This window comes from Haliotis cracherodii, unplaced genomic scaffold, assembly GCF_022045235.1.
Source record: "Haliotis cracherodii isolate W230 unplaced genomic scaffold, xgHalCrac1.p SCAF_3, whole genome shotgun sequence".
In the NCBI taxonomy this organism is placed as follows: Eukaryota; Metazoa; Mollusca; class Gastropoda; order Lepetellida; family Haliotidae; genus Haliotis; species Haliotis cracherodii.
This window is the reverse complement of record NW_027266286.1, coordinates 26,175,374-26,190,179: the sequence shown is the minus strand read 5'-3', so window position 1 is coordinate 26,190,179 and position 14,806 is coordinate 26,175,374. Positions and strand designations below refer to the sequence as shown.

The following is a 14,806-nucleotide window of genomic DNA, read 5'->3' as shown; positions in this document are numbered from 1 at the left end:
CATACAAGATAAACTTTGATTGAGCAGAGAAGCTTGAGTCAAACTTTCTTGTCCTGAAATCGACCAACTTGCCTCCATTTAAGACCATTGGTGCCTGCAGTCCCATTTTCAAGGCTAATTCTACCTGAAAACTTGGTGGGGATGTTGCTTTAAGTACTGATGTTGAATGGACATCTTTCAGTACCAGTTACAAATATGTTGCATCAACAATATAGTGATTCACTTGTCTCATGCAGGATATAAACATGCTGTGTTTACTATTTCAACTTGACATTGGAACAAAATGTTTCATTGATGGGTATGACAGGCCATGGGTCATTATCCATAAATCTATGACAATCTAAATCTGTGATACAAGTCAAAGGCCTGCATATCCTGTCAAATTAAAGGGACTGAAAATTGCCACTGGACCACCATATACCCTGTATGGACTACCATGCCCCCAGCCTGGACCACCCATACCCCTGTCTGGACCATCACATCCCCAGTCTGGACCACCCGTAACCCCTCATCTGGACCACCCACATTCCTAGACTGGACCACCATTATCCCCCTGTCTGAATCACCATACCCCTTTATGGACCACCGTATCCCCCATCTGGACCACCCATATCCCCAGTCTGGACCACCCACATCCCCTATCTGGACCACCCATATTCCTGTCTGGACCACCCATACCCCTTTATGTACCACCATATCCCCAGTCTGGACCACCCACATCCCTTATCTGGACCACCCATATTCCTGTCTGGACCACCCATACCCCTTTATGTACCACCATATCCCCAGTCTGGACCACCCACATCCCTTATCTGGACCACCCATATTCCTGTCTGGACCACCCATACCCCTTTATGGACCACCATATCCCCAGTCTGGACCACCCACGTCCCCTATCTGGACCACCCATATTCCTGTCTGGACCACCCATACCCCTTTATGGACCACCTTATCCCCAGTTTGGACTACCCACATCCCCAGTCTGGACCACCCACATCCCCTGTCTTGACCACCCATATTCCTGTCTGGACCACCCATACCCCTTTATGGACCACCATATCCCCAGTCTGGACCACCCACATCCCCTATCTGGACCACCCATACCCCTAGTTTTATATTATGTTTTTTTCAATATGAATTTGATGAATTTATACTTTATATGCAAGTAAAAATTGTAAATGTATATGTACCTTTGTGTTAGTCTACTACTCTCCTGAAACTCCGCATGGAATGGCTCGTCTAATCTAGTTTACTTTGTATGTGTTGTATGTCACTGTATTACAATGTGAGTTTGTGTTTTTGTTTCTCAAGTTTGACTTGGGGCACTCACAAAAATGTTTAGGTGTGCCCATCTTATGCCATTAGTCAGTCATATCTGTTACAAAATGTAATGAAACTTGGTATATGTGTAGTTAGAAGTATAGCCAAACACACGTGTATGTTTGGTTTTTGATGATATGTTAAACTCTTGACCTTGTTTTGTCCATGCTCTTAAATCTTTCAAAGGCATGTTGACTCTGTAAATTTCTTCTCCTGTGAGAGGTAGAGCGTCTGCCCGGAAAGCCTTGGTTCGATCCAAGGCTTTGTCATACAAAATGACATTAAAAGATGGTACTTGTTGTTACCCTGTCTGGTGCTCGTCATTCAGGGGCTAAAATCAGGACTGGTGGGCTCAGAGTCAGTATACTGTGTCTGAGTGGGGTTTTCATGTTAAACTGCGGCATGATATCTCAGTGGGCTAGCACTATAAATTGGCATCAGTCCTGACTAGTACAAGCAGCCACACACACATGCATGCATGTCGCTATATAAGTGCAATAATCTTGGACGCAACGTTAAACCCCATTTCACCCACGTCTCCTGTGAGACTGCCTCCTGTGAGACCGCCTCTGTGGTCTAGTGGTAGAGCGTCTGCCCGTAGAGCTGAAGGTCCGGGGTTCGATCCTCAGCCTCCTTATACCTAAAACCGTTAAAAGATGATACTTGTCGTTACCCTTTCTGGCGCTCGGCATTAAGGGGCTAAAACAAGGACTGGTCGGCTCGGAGTCAGTATACTGTGTCTGAGTGGGGTATTCATGTTAAACTGCGGCATGGTATCTCAGTGGGCTAGCACTATAAATCGACATCAGTCCAGACTGTTACAAGCAGCCAAACACGTGCATGCACGTCGCTACATAAGTGCAATAATCTTGGATGCGACGTTAAACCCAATTTCACCTCACCTCTTCGCCTGTGAAATTGACAGACTGGGGAGCTCAACCAGAAGCACATTTCTCCTGATGATGACATCACATTTCGTTGTTGAAGTGTTAGTTTTTAGTTGTCAGTAGTTCTGTAGAAAACATTTGAATATCAATGCTAACAGCAATTTACAATACTATTTTTGTGTAATTTGAAAGCTTTTCTTGGCAATTTTGGGAATTCATTCAGTGATCATTGTTATGTTCTTCTCGCCACGCCTGCATTATGCCAAGATTACCACAGGCAACTTGGAGGGCAATAAATTTCTCAGCGGGGGAATAAATCTCTTATACCCCACCATGAGCAAATTAGGCAGCGTTTGGATTTCTGAGAGGCAGATGTTGTATAAGTGCCAGGATACTGAACAAAGGGTGGGGGTACCTTGATATGAAACAATAGGTATGACGTCATCCACTTCCGGGACGCTACCCCTCGAGTCTAAACGCTTCTTCACCGGAAATTCCGGCGGAAGCAATGACGTCATACCTATTGTTTCATATCAAGATACCCCCACCCCTTGTTCAGTATCCAGGCACTTATACAACAGGCAGAATAAATCCCTTATACCCCGCTTCAAAGCAAAAAGCTGCATCCATTTTCCCAGTCAATGGAAAACACGTGCCATAGCACAAGTTAACCTCAGCTCAGACAGCTGTTTTCTATCAATTTTGAATTTCTTTTAATTCTTTTACAAGAGACATGAGACAATATAAGTTTGTAGCAGGATCATGAGGGGTACATGGGGTTTTATTGTCCCGCTTTTGGTTTTATAGCAAGAGCCTCCAGCTCCAGCTTGTTGAATAAAACGTAACGCGGGATGCTGCGTCAACTTATATTGTCTCGTGTCTCAGTAGTTTTGAAGAGTACATATTTTTATGTTCCATGCTAAAGGACTGATGATGCTGAGCCTCAGTCCTCCCAATGTAATTTTTCGGTTAACTTAGGTTTATTTGATTTGATTGTTGTTTAACGCTGCACTCAGCAATATTCAAGCTATATGACAGTGGTCTGGAAATGATCCTGTCTGGACCAGACAATCCAGTGATTGACATTATGAGCATCCTTCTACGCGATAAGGATATGCAGATATACAGCCAAGTCAATAAGCCTGACCCCCCAATCCTGTAAGTCGCCTCTAACGACAAGCATAGTCGCCTGTTACGATAAGCATGTGTTGCTGAAGGCCCATTCTCTACCTGGATCTTCGCAGGTTGGTTACCTTGCAGGCAACTGATGATGTCCATAGTTTGCTGGCTTCACTGCACTCCATAGTGACATCGCTGTAGGCATGTTATCCTTATGATGACTTACTGACTGAGTCGGGTTTAAAAAATATGAAACATTCTGCACAGTTATTCCATTAATATTATCTCATTCAACTGACCGACCCAAACTACTTCATGTCAAATACAATGGCGAAATAGCAACCTCCACAATAATTTTATGTTTATTTGTACAGACCCAAGCTAAATAGGTTAGCAAAGATAAACCCTAAAATGTATGTCATGGGGTTTTGTAGTATTTTCACACTGTGTTAGTATTCTGTGTAATATGCATTCAGATTGTATTGTTTATGTACATTTGTGTCAATCTGTCCTAACAACTGAGAGACTCATTACTGCAAGTGCTGTAATGTTAAATGTATTTTACTTTGCATGTGCTGTTTGTATGTAAGGCTTAAAAAAAGAAAAGAATTGGTTCTCCGGCAACTTTAAAAAAAAATATAGTACAGGCGGGCGGTGTCTTTTTTTGGGGTGTGGGTGGGAGCGGCGTTGTTCAAACGAGTATGTAACCAATAAACAGTTGTGTAATCAATAAACAATTGTGTACAATCAACCTCGGAAAGGGTTTCCCTACATAAATGACATTAAATGTATTCCTTGATGAGTAAACCATGAGTAAACCATAAAATGTAGAAAGGACCTACACTGGGTGCAACACTTAAACTGTCAAGTTAACTTGAGGGATAGAAATGTATGCCATATTTTAAAACAATGATCTGATGTTTTATGTCATGGGGTTTTGTAGTATTTTCACACTTTGTTAGTATTCTGTGTAATATGCATGCAGATTGTATTGTTTATGTACATTTGTGTCAATCTGTCCTAACAACTGAGAGACTCATTACTGCAAGTGCTGTAATGTTAAATGTATTTTACTTTGCATGTACTGTTTGTATGTAAGGCTTAAAAATACAAAAGAATTGGTTCTCAGGCAACTTTTTTTGAAAATATAGTGCAGGCAGGCGGTGTCTTTTTTCTTTTTTTTTTCTTTTTTTTTTTGGGGGGGGGTGTTCAAACGAGTATGTAACCAATAAACAGTTGTGTAATCAATAAACAATTGTGTACAATCAACCTCGGAAAGGGTTTCCCTACATAAATGTATTCCTTGATGAGTAAATATTGGAATATAGTCTTTGACTACCGTTGGACTTGGAATATTTAAGGACAAAATGTGTGGCAAACTTTATGATGATGTGGGCAGTGCCTGAGAACCAAGACTATTGTTTTTCTTTAGCCTAACTATGTGAGACATAAATAAAATATATCTGTCTATTCAATACGCTATTGTCTGTATGTTTTACAAGTGTGTCCAGGGCACTTGCCAAGCTGATTTAGAGTGCCCTTTGGAATTTACGTGTAGGTGTGTCAACAAAGAGAAAACTGTTAATCTAACTTCAACTCAGTGAATATCATTTCACCATGAGCTACAATAAATGAGTGTAATTTAGAAAGTTTGACCAATTCCTTTATATTGAGATTGGTAACTTCCTATTCAATGTCTGAATCCCCAGGTTAATTTTATGAATCATACTGTACTATAGATTTGTATGTTCATTTTACATGTTTTACATCACTTAAGTGAAAGAACATTTATCACTACCGATCACTGGCTTAGTATGATTTGCATCCTCACAAGGTACTTTTTTTTTAAATTCTAAGGTACCGGCAACTTTCTGTGCCATTACTATTTTGAATATGCCATTGTCACTCTCATAAATGAGTGTAATGTAGAAAGTTTGCCCTTTCCTTCATATTGAGATTGGCAACTTCCTATTCAATGTCTGAATCACTAGGTTTATTTTATGAATATGTACAAATGGAGGGCTGAACCCTACTCCCACCCCCCTGGGACTAAGGGGCCGGGCTATAAAGAGTTTATATAACCATATGTACAATTGAGAGTATGAGAGGAATGCACATATGCTACCAGGACTGGCCCTTCTGTTCACCTTTCCGACACTCCCAAAGGAGTTAGAACTTTGACCATAACATGCAAACAGATATCCCCACCCTATAATAAACAGATACATTGTATACATTTGTTTGTTATGAAGAGAATAATACCTTTAATATGATTTATCCTGGATCATAACATGGAAACGGTTCAGATCTTTATGCTACATTTGTAGTTAGAGAAATACACGCTCATGCTGTCAGATTTGCCATCTACCCATTTTAAATGCTGACAGAAACAAAACTATGAAATATTGGCAGTATTATATACATGTACAATGTAAGTGTATATTTTGTCATGATTGTGTAAATATCCAGGTGAGGGATACAGGCCCCTTGTAATTTTACTTTTGCAAATGCTATTCAACTTTTGGTTAAAACTGCATAGCCAACTGTTTTCCTTCTGTAGCTCAAGACACAACTTTGTCAAATGTCATCTTCCTTGGGCAAGAGAGTTAACTGACTTTAAAAGTCCAGTTTCCACCCTTGATGAACTTGGCTGGAATTTCTGGTCTCGATCATAGCGTATAAGTGATGTCCCTTCTATGCCTCTCCTATGGACCAATCAGATGCCACCTCATGTATCAATTGCATTTGCTTCAAACAAAATGGCAGCGTCCAGTCAAGACGATCTCATCAATAATCAATATCTATATTGTAATAAAACGGTGCACATGCTTTGCAAATACTGCAATTGACCGAAATTTGCTAGAAAGTTTATGAACCGGATTTTGATTTGGTTGCGCGATTTTGATTGGAATGCGCATAGACTTGTCAGTCCAGTCAAAATGTAACTCCAGAATACCAGCCTAGTTCGGCAAGGGTGGAAACTGGAGTTTTATAGTCAGTTAACTCTCTTGCCTCGGGAAGATGGTCAAACATAGGGTGGTACCTTTGACTTCAAAACTATCCAAACAGACACAACACAACTAATATTGAATATGATGATTTATTTTATTTTTCAATGATCCAATAAAATCGCAGAAAAAGTGAAAGAACTAAACAGAGGAAATGTTCTTACTTAACAATTATGAATCCTACACTTAAAACCCCAAATAACCACATTTTGTACATAAATTTGGCAACGCAATTCACCAACCTCCTAATGTCCAAGCATAGAAGTCCTGTAGTCTACAGAGTTATACAAACAGAAGTAGAGGTTAAGTCAATAAGCTATAACATATATTAAAACACTGTCTTAATGACACAGGTAATGCAATGTCCCATTGTCCAACATTCTGGGGAACAAGATCTACACCATATGCTAACTCATCTAGAGTTATTCCAATGGGAAAATGGGACAATGGCACCTCCACAAACATCACAATCCAACAGTCAACATAAATAAGGTTAAGGAGTATCACAAGCTGTGAATGAATGATGCATGTTGTGTGTATCTGTACAAGTTGCCGATGTTGTTTGTTCAGATGGCGAGGCCGAAGACACTGACAATGCAGTACATCATCTTGTTCTCCCACCTCACTGTGCAGCTACCTGTGAACAATTCAACCAAACAATCACATCACAAGCCATAAAACACAATGTGTTAAGTTTTATTCAAAAAGGCAAGTGAAAGTTAAGGGATTTACTGTGTCTATCTAGGGGACTCTCATTAATTAGTTTGAGGGGTCCAAGACATGAACACTGGTGTCAGAGCCTAGAGAGTTATTGAGTTGGGTTTTACGCCGCTTTTAACAGTATTCCAGTTATATCATGGCGTGTCAGCTTAATGTGGGAGGAAAGCCCGAAGTGATGCAGGTCTCAGACGTTTACCACTTTGGTTAAACCTACAAGCACGGGAATGGTGCTGACAGACCTAGAAACATAATCGAGGCGAAACAGGATTCGAACCCACAATCATAGGTTTCTGGCGTGCCCAAGAGACGCAACTCTGCACAGCGAATCTCGACGCCTTAGACGACTGGGCCACCCGTGCCCCCTCCGAGCCTAGCAACACATGGCACACTTCACTAGATTTCCAAGAATGTTACTGATGTCATTAGTTGCACATGCTCAGCCTGTTCATGGTACAGATGAGTGTTTCAATGGTATGTTGAAGAAAATCAGACAATGACACCCTGAAGTTGGAGTGTCCTCCTTACCAGAATAGAAAGGCCAATAATATGTAACATGCAATTTTCTACATTTTTGATCAACGTAATTATTTAAACAGACATAATCACAGTAATTGCAATACAAACAATTCTCCATATGTACATGATCTTGGCTCGTGGTCATAGTTAATCGTACTAAATCCTGTAGTAGCAATAATACACAGCTACCCTACATATTCTTGTGAAACTTTTCTTTTTTGACATGTTAAAGACTTAATACATCATGTTTATATGATGATATACATTTCAATTGTTTATATAGATATGACCAATTGATGTGATACATAACGTGGCAAAGAGAATTTAGATGCACTGAACTTTCAGTGAATCCCTACAGCCCCAAATATCACAAACTGTGTCTGGGGCTACCAGCCTTGACTAGTACATAATATATCCAACTGGCTTACACTGTGACACCAAGGGTCTCCTTACCAAAGGTGTAATGTAACCATGGAAGCAATAGGATCCCCATATTAAAACACCACTGTCATTAGCAGGGGTAGAAACTAACACTTACAGTCCACTAGTCCTTATAATGATCACATATAGCAAAACCCTTAAAATTGGCAAATTTCTACTAGTCCTTATGATGCCTTAACTATCGGACAGATTGACTAGGACTATACGACTAGTGCCAATTTCTAACGCTGTCATTAGCATTCATGACCCCAGTGAATTTCAACCACTGCTCATGATTAGACACATACCTCATGGCAGTGTTAGAAATAGTCCTATAGTCCTTGCCAAACTGCCTAATAGTTTCGGCATGATAAGGTCTAGTAGATATTTGACCTTTTAAGGGTTTTGCAATATCTTATCACCATAAGGACTAGTGGACTGAAACTGTTAGTTTCTTTGTAAAAATTGATACCTTCATTCAATCTTTTACTCATGTTATATATCATCACATATATGATAAAAAATACACAAGCATTTAAAACTTTATTCCTGCATGGTGCAATGGATAACAAGCAAGCAGTGACTGAAGTCAGCAATATTTCATGTATATCAAAGTGACCTGTCATCTCATCAAAAGCGTGGTTGATGGGAGATAAGCATAATGCACAGGGAGCAAGCATGGGATACTGGGGAGCCTATTCTTACATGACCCTGAATCAGGGAGACAAGCATTGTGTAAGGGGACCTATCTGGCTATGGAATCTGCACAAGGAGACAAGCATTGACACTTGAGGACAATTCTTCCTTAGAATACCCAGATGTTTAGAGGGCACCTATCTGGCTGTGGAATCTGCACTGGGAGTCAAGCAGGGTTAGAACTAAATTCAAACACTTAACTAGTCTGGGTACAGATAAAATGCTCTTGTAATGTTAAAACAATGGGGAAATTGGGTAATTAGTACTCGCCCTTAGCTAGCGGGCTCGTGTTAAGTTGTAACCCTATCAAGCATGGGATACTGGGGACCTAATTCCCTTCAGATTCCCCAAAGTGAAACCAGCAGTTTACTGATGTATTCTCATCTGAATCCCCTGTAAGGTGGGAGACAGGCATTGTGTACGGGGCACAACTTCAGTCCTGGAAATAACACAGGGAGAAAAGCATGGGACACTGGGGACCTATTCTGCCCTTCTTGAGTATGGGTTGCTAATCCCCGTGGGGCAACAGTGAGAGATACTGACCATCAGTGGAGTTGTCCCAGAAGCAGGAACTAGCAGTGTGGAGACCGGCGCCATTCTTCTGCATGATCACACAAGTCACTGTAAGCAGACAACAGCACTACAGACATACATAACAACATCCAACAGTACATTCTCCACAACATGGAGCATCCCTATTGGTATTGCCATGATTACATTGTTTGTGGTTCAATGCTGCACTCAGCAATATTCCACCTATATGACAGTGGTCTGGAAATATTGAGTCTGGACCTGACAATCCAGTGATTGACATCACAAGCATCGATCCATGTAATTGTGATACGATGACATGCATCAACCAAGTCAGCAAGCCTGACCACCCGCCTCTTACGACAAGCATAATCACTTTTACGGCAAGCATGGTTGGTGAAGACATTTTTCCTACCACAGATCTTCAAGGGTCACCATCAGGGTTCACTCTAGGAATTTTCTGACATGGGCCCTTTATGTGAAAATTTCAAATATTCCATTAGCCCATACAGCACAATTGTTAAAATGACCCATTGTATTTGAAAATGTGGGCCTTTTCTTCAAATTCAGGGGCTAAAAGCACAAGGCCCCACCTGAATTATCCCTGCACCATGATTACAGGTTTCTGTTAAGTATTGTTAGGTTGACATCTAAAGCCAAGAGTTGAGAGTGATTAAGTTTACAAAATCTCATCACTGGTTTTGAAATATTGCCTCTGATACATGATGACCTTACAAGACAAACTCTGTCATAGAACCATCTTTGTAAAAGCTTATCTATAATGACTATAAGTCAAGTTTCAAAAATGGTGATGAGCTATTTTCTGTCAATAGCATACTTGTACAAAAACCATGTAAATTGCATTAACCAATTTTAAGTGATTAAATTTTACATGCTTAACACTGCTTAAAAATATATTAAAAACAGCTAGAAACAAATATATCAACATGGCAAATATAAGGAAAGTCAATAAACCAGAAACAATATTGTCATCTCCTGTGTAGACGTTTTGGGACACAATTGGACTAAACCAGTATCAAGGTGACAGACTGCAGAGAGAGGGTCAGCTGAGCACTGGACAATGTACTATGCTGTTTCAGTCTGTGGAAGTTTTAGGGAGTGAGTGAGTATGGTTTTTACGTCACTTTTAGCAATATTCCAGCAATATCACGGCGGGGGACACCAGAAATGGGCTTCAAACATTGTACCCATGTCGGAAATTGAACCCGGGTCTTCGCCGTGACAAGCGAACACTTTTAACCACAAGGCTACCCGGATTACCCAGATTAACTCAATTAACAACTGCAACTTGCCCTTTACAATGCTTACCACAATTAGTCTGCAATGATAACAACTAACCCAAGACTGACTTGTTTTCCAGCTATTTGAACTGTGACAACAATGACTGTTGAAACAGCCGAACACCATATTGTTTCAACATTTCCTTTAAGTTCACCTTTAAGTATTAGGCAGACATAGTCCTAATTCTTTAGGCCAAGACAAACTGCATGCAACACTATCAGTGAAGTCTGTTATGTAAGCACTAGTGAGTGAGTCTGGTTTTAAGCAGCTTTTAGCAACATTCCAGCAATAGCACTGTTTGGGGACACCAGAAATGGGCTTCTCACATTGCACCCATGGTCTTCAGCGTGACGAGCGAACGCTGTACCACTAGGCTACCCACCCGCCCCAATTTGAAACTAAACATTGTAAATGCTATGTGTAAAACTGACACCATGTTTTTGGATAATTAGGGCACCAGCTTTTGTGTACATTATTCAATTATATAAAACTTGAGTTATCACCATGATCACATTGTCAACATTTTAGCACAAAAATATCACTTACAGTATTTATTGTTTATGACACAATAATCACATCAATCATAAACATGTTAAAAAAGACAAATCATATGCTAATGTATGTGCTGTTAGTAACTTTTAAGCAAGTTGGAAAAAGTTTCTTAATTAAAAACTGGATTTCCCTTGACGTATGATATCCTAAAGTGCAATAACATCACACACAAGGGCACAATGCAGTGATGTCAGTCTCAAGAATGATGTGGCCCTCTCATGCTTACAGTCCCTGTAATACTAACAAGTCAAATGTACATGAACTTGCCTGTGATCTGATTTAACGATTAATCTTCGATTCAAGGCTGAATACCACGATGATAGCAACCAACAAGTCCAGTTTCTGTGTTACCATGGTTACAACAGTAATAACAACGTGTTTGACAAACGATAATGCCTTGAAACAACATCAACACCATACTGCTGATTTACTGTTAACTGGACTGACCATCAGATGATTTGTCCCAGAAACATGAGGAGGCCATGTGAAGCCCTCCACCCGTCTTTTGTTTTATAGTACATGTCACTGTGTAATAAGTAGACAGAGATATTTCTTGTTGACGTATCACCATAGCAATATTAACCATATCAAACATAACTGTCACAGCCCTTCCTACAGAAGAGTTTACAGCATGGCCAAAACTGGTTTACATTGTTAATAACTAATTATCCATCAATGAAGAACATAAACTAAGTAACTTGTGTTTGATATCTCTACTAGTTCGAGATTGAAGCAAAATGGACATTGTCATGTTAGTTGTCTTTCATGAAACTTCTTCAATACAGAATATGATAATCATGACTTTATAGTGAAAAAAGTGATAATAGAATTCATCATTGAATGATGAGTTATTGAATGTATCTTAGTCAAATATAATGATATGAATGTCTGACCCTTGACATGTCTCTTATTACATTGTATATCTGTTCCTAATTCTCAAGACCAATTCTATAGTTTGTTAGACATGTTAGATCATAAGGAACATATTCATGATGGAAATGGCATACCTATGTACTTAAAGGGTTTTCCCAGTTTTGTAAGCTGATTTAGACATTGCTCCACAACATTGGAGGTCCACTGGTTCACTTTGTTGTGTTGATAGGCATTGCCTCCAATCGCTCCTTCAATTGCCTGAAATTGACATGAAGACAGTATCATTTACTAAGTAAGCAATGATTGGATGAATAATAGAAACAACACACATATCAGAAGACTGAATTCTAAAACATGAATTATACTGTAACACAATCTGCAACTCTATCTGCATAGACTAGTCCTTAGTCTGTATCTCATATAATATTGTTAGGGCTAGTAAGCTAACATAGCTATAATAAGCTTATAGTCAATATTTAACCATTTGGTAACACTAAATACTACTCAAACAAGTAGACACAAAAGTATTTGGCACAGTGACAGAATTTAGAATGTGGGAGCAGAGTAATTAACAAGGTACACTGTTTGAATTACACAAATGTTGCTACTTTAAGAGTTAGATAATAAACTACTTATTCATTTCAATGCTTTCCCTGTATGTACCTTGTGTGAATTCTAAACATTTTCAAGGCATGAAACATAATTAATCCACTACAGTATACTATGTAATATATCACATTTGCAGCGTAGAAATTGGCACTAGTCCTGTAGTCCTTACCAAACTGCCCAATAGTAAAGGTACCATAAGGACTAGTAGAAATTGGCCCATTTTAAGGGTTTTGTTATATGTTATCATTATAAGGACTAGTGGACAAAAACTGTTAGTTTCTAACCCTGCATTTGCCAAATGTGTTTAAATATACAGCTCTGACACAAGCTTTGGACAGTCCCATTATCAAGTCAGTGTACTATGAGAACCAGTTGTTTATGCTGTAGGCAAATTGAGAAGACACCAGCAATCCAATCCCAAAAGGGGTTGAAGGACCAAGAATGTAGATATTATAGACCTATAAAATCACTGAATGTTTCAAGTGAGTCAATTAGCAAGATAACACTTATTAGAAGGCAACTGTGTCTTGTAAACAAACTGCAATCTTCACACCGAATCATGCCATGTCCTTACTTGTAAGTTTATTAACAAAATTGGTTCATAGTCAGAAACAAAATAGTCGGTTATCATAGTTTATGATCTGAGGGCATAGTTGGTATGCAAGATAAGCATCGATACTGTTACATAATCAGTTTTATGCACACAAAGTATTGACTGACTACGAAAGGTTAGAAATTCAAACAGTATGACGGTAGAGATAGCAATGATATACAATAAAGGAACAATGACCACTGCAGAGTACTAACCTCTTTGATGATGTTTGTCACTTCATCAACAACAAATGAGGTCTGAAACAAAAATTACATATTAAAGAATTCATCTAAATCTATATCTGTATTTCAAGGAATAAAGAGAACTCAGTTATCAATATTGTACAAAAATCCTATTTGCTGAAGAACCACAAAAGTAGCACGGTTGACATCAGTGAGAACATGACCAGGCCTACTTGTTTAGTCTGTCAGACACAAGATAGCAATGCATGATGAGTCAACCTGTTGGCGTTTGCCACAAAGCTGGGTGTGATAAGTAACATATCAGAACGAGTGAATATATTACCTCTTCTGCTGATTGAAAATCGTCCATTTTCGATGCTACCTGGTCGAGATCCTGATGAAAACTGCGTCTGTTTGCAAACAGGTACCCGTTTTAGCTCGTTTCCTGACAACGACAACCTCTCGCGAAATCTCGTGGATTACAAGGGGCGTAACTCTGCAATTTAATACGACCTCCGAATAGCAACTTAACATTGTAGGTTCGTATCCCAGGGATTGAAAACAAAACGGAATGAGTAGTTTATAATCTGTGCTTATGGTGAGTCTTTAGAAGCAAGACTTATTTGTTTTAACAATTCCATGTCATTCCGCATTTCGGAATTAATAACCCGTATTCCTCGCAGCAACAATCTGCTACTTTATTATAGCCAAAGAATTTATTCTTTTCGTAATCTCCCAATCTATTTCACATAAACCTTCATTTCCCCAGAAACAGTTTATATGTAAATAATTGCCGTTAGTACCACACTGCCAATACTGAAGAAGCGCAGTGAAACCATTAAAACCACAATATTGGATATAAATTCACGTATAGCACAAGCAGTGCGGGTGATTTTGCTCTCATTGACTGTTTGTGGATTACATGCATAGTCGCATGCGGTATGTTAATACCGGTTTTTGTGTGGATATTTCATTCAAGGTGACCATTATATTTGAGACGACATAAACGTACAAACATATTAGATCAACATGATGTTAGTCTAAACGAATCTGGACCAGAAATACCTGTGACAAGTCCGTGTGTGAGAGAGAGAGACAGAGAGAGAGAGAGAGAGAGAGTACAAGTATGTGTGTTTGAGAGAGTGTGTGTGTGCGCGCGCGCGCGTGCGTGTGTCTCTCTATAATTAATTAAAGTCAACGCCAGTGGATAACCAGTCACGATTATCCGACGAAACAGCTTCCATTGCGCGTAAAAGGCAAAATAGCCCTGAAAAATATATGAATTGATCACTGAAGATTTAGAGATGACACAAGCTAGGTGTTCGCGAAAAGGCTAAGCACGCCCTGCCCTTTAACGTAGCACATGCCATTCGCAAAATGTCTGTCTGTTGTCATCCCTGTCTTTTGTCATCCCCGTCTATTGTCATCCCTGTCTGTGCATGCATACGTGTGAGGTGAAATTGGGCTTAACGTCGCGTC

At 39.5% G+C, this 14,806-nt stretch overlaps 1 protein-coding gene across 1 annotated transcript; it reads right to left on the bottom strand.

Moving 5' to 3' along the window:
• Positions 1-6,412: 6,412 nt before the first annotated feature.
• LOC139474374 (dynein light chain Tctex-type 1) lies at positions 6,413-13,796 on the bottom strand. The gene is made up of 5 exons (XM_071257360.1): positions 13,671-13,796; positions 13,361-13,402; positions 12,079-12,202; positions 9,230-9,307; positions 6,413-6,971 (listed from the first exon to the last, which is right to left on the bottom strand). Exons 1-5 carry the CDS (start codon positions 13,695-13,697, stop codon positions 6,901-6,903), a joined length of 342 nt encoding a protein of 113 aa, XP_071113461.1. The 5' UTR covers positions 13,698-13,796; the 3' UTR covers positions 6,413-6,900.
• Positions 13,797-14,806: the final 1,010 nt, after the last annotated feature.

What these genes read in the sequence shown, in the direction of transcription:
- LOC139474374 (XM_071257360.1), bottom strand. Translation starts at nt 13,697, where the DNA reads ATGGACGATTTTCAATCAGCAGAAGAG. An exon ending in AAAACCCTTTAAGTACATAG is followed by an intron (nt 9,308 to 12,078) that starts GTATGCCATTTC and finishes GTCTGCTTACAG; the next exon opens with TGACTTGTGTGATCATGCAG. An exon ending in CTGGGACAACTCCACTGATG is followed by an intron (nt 6,972 to 9,229) that starts GTCAGTATCTCT and finishes AATTGTTCACAG; the next exon opens with GTAGCTGCACAGTGAGGTGG.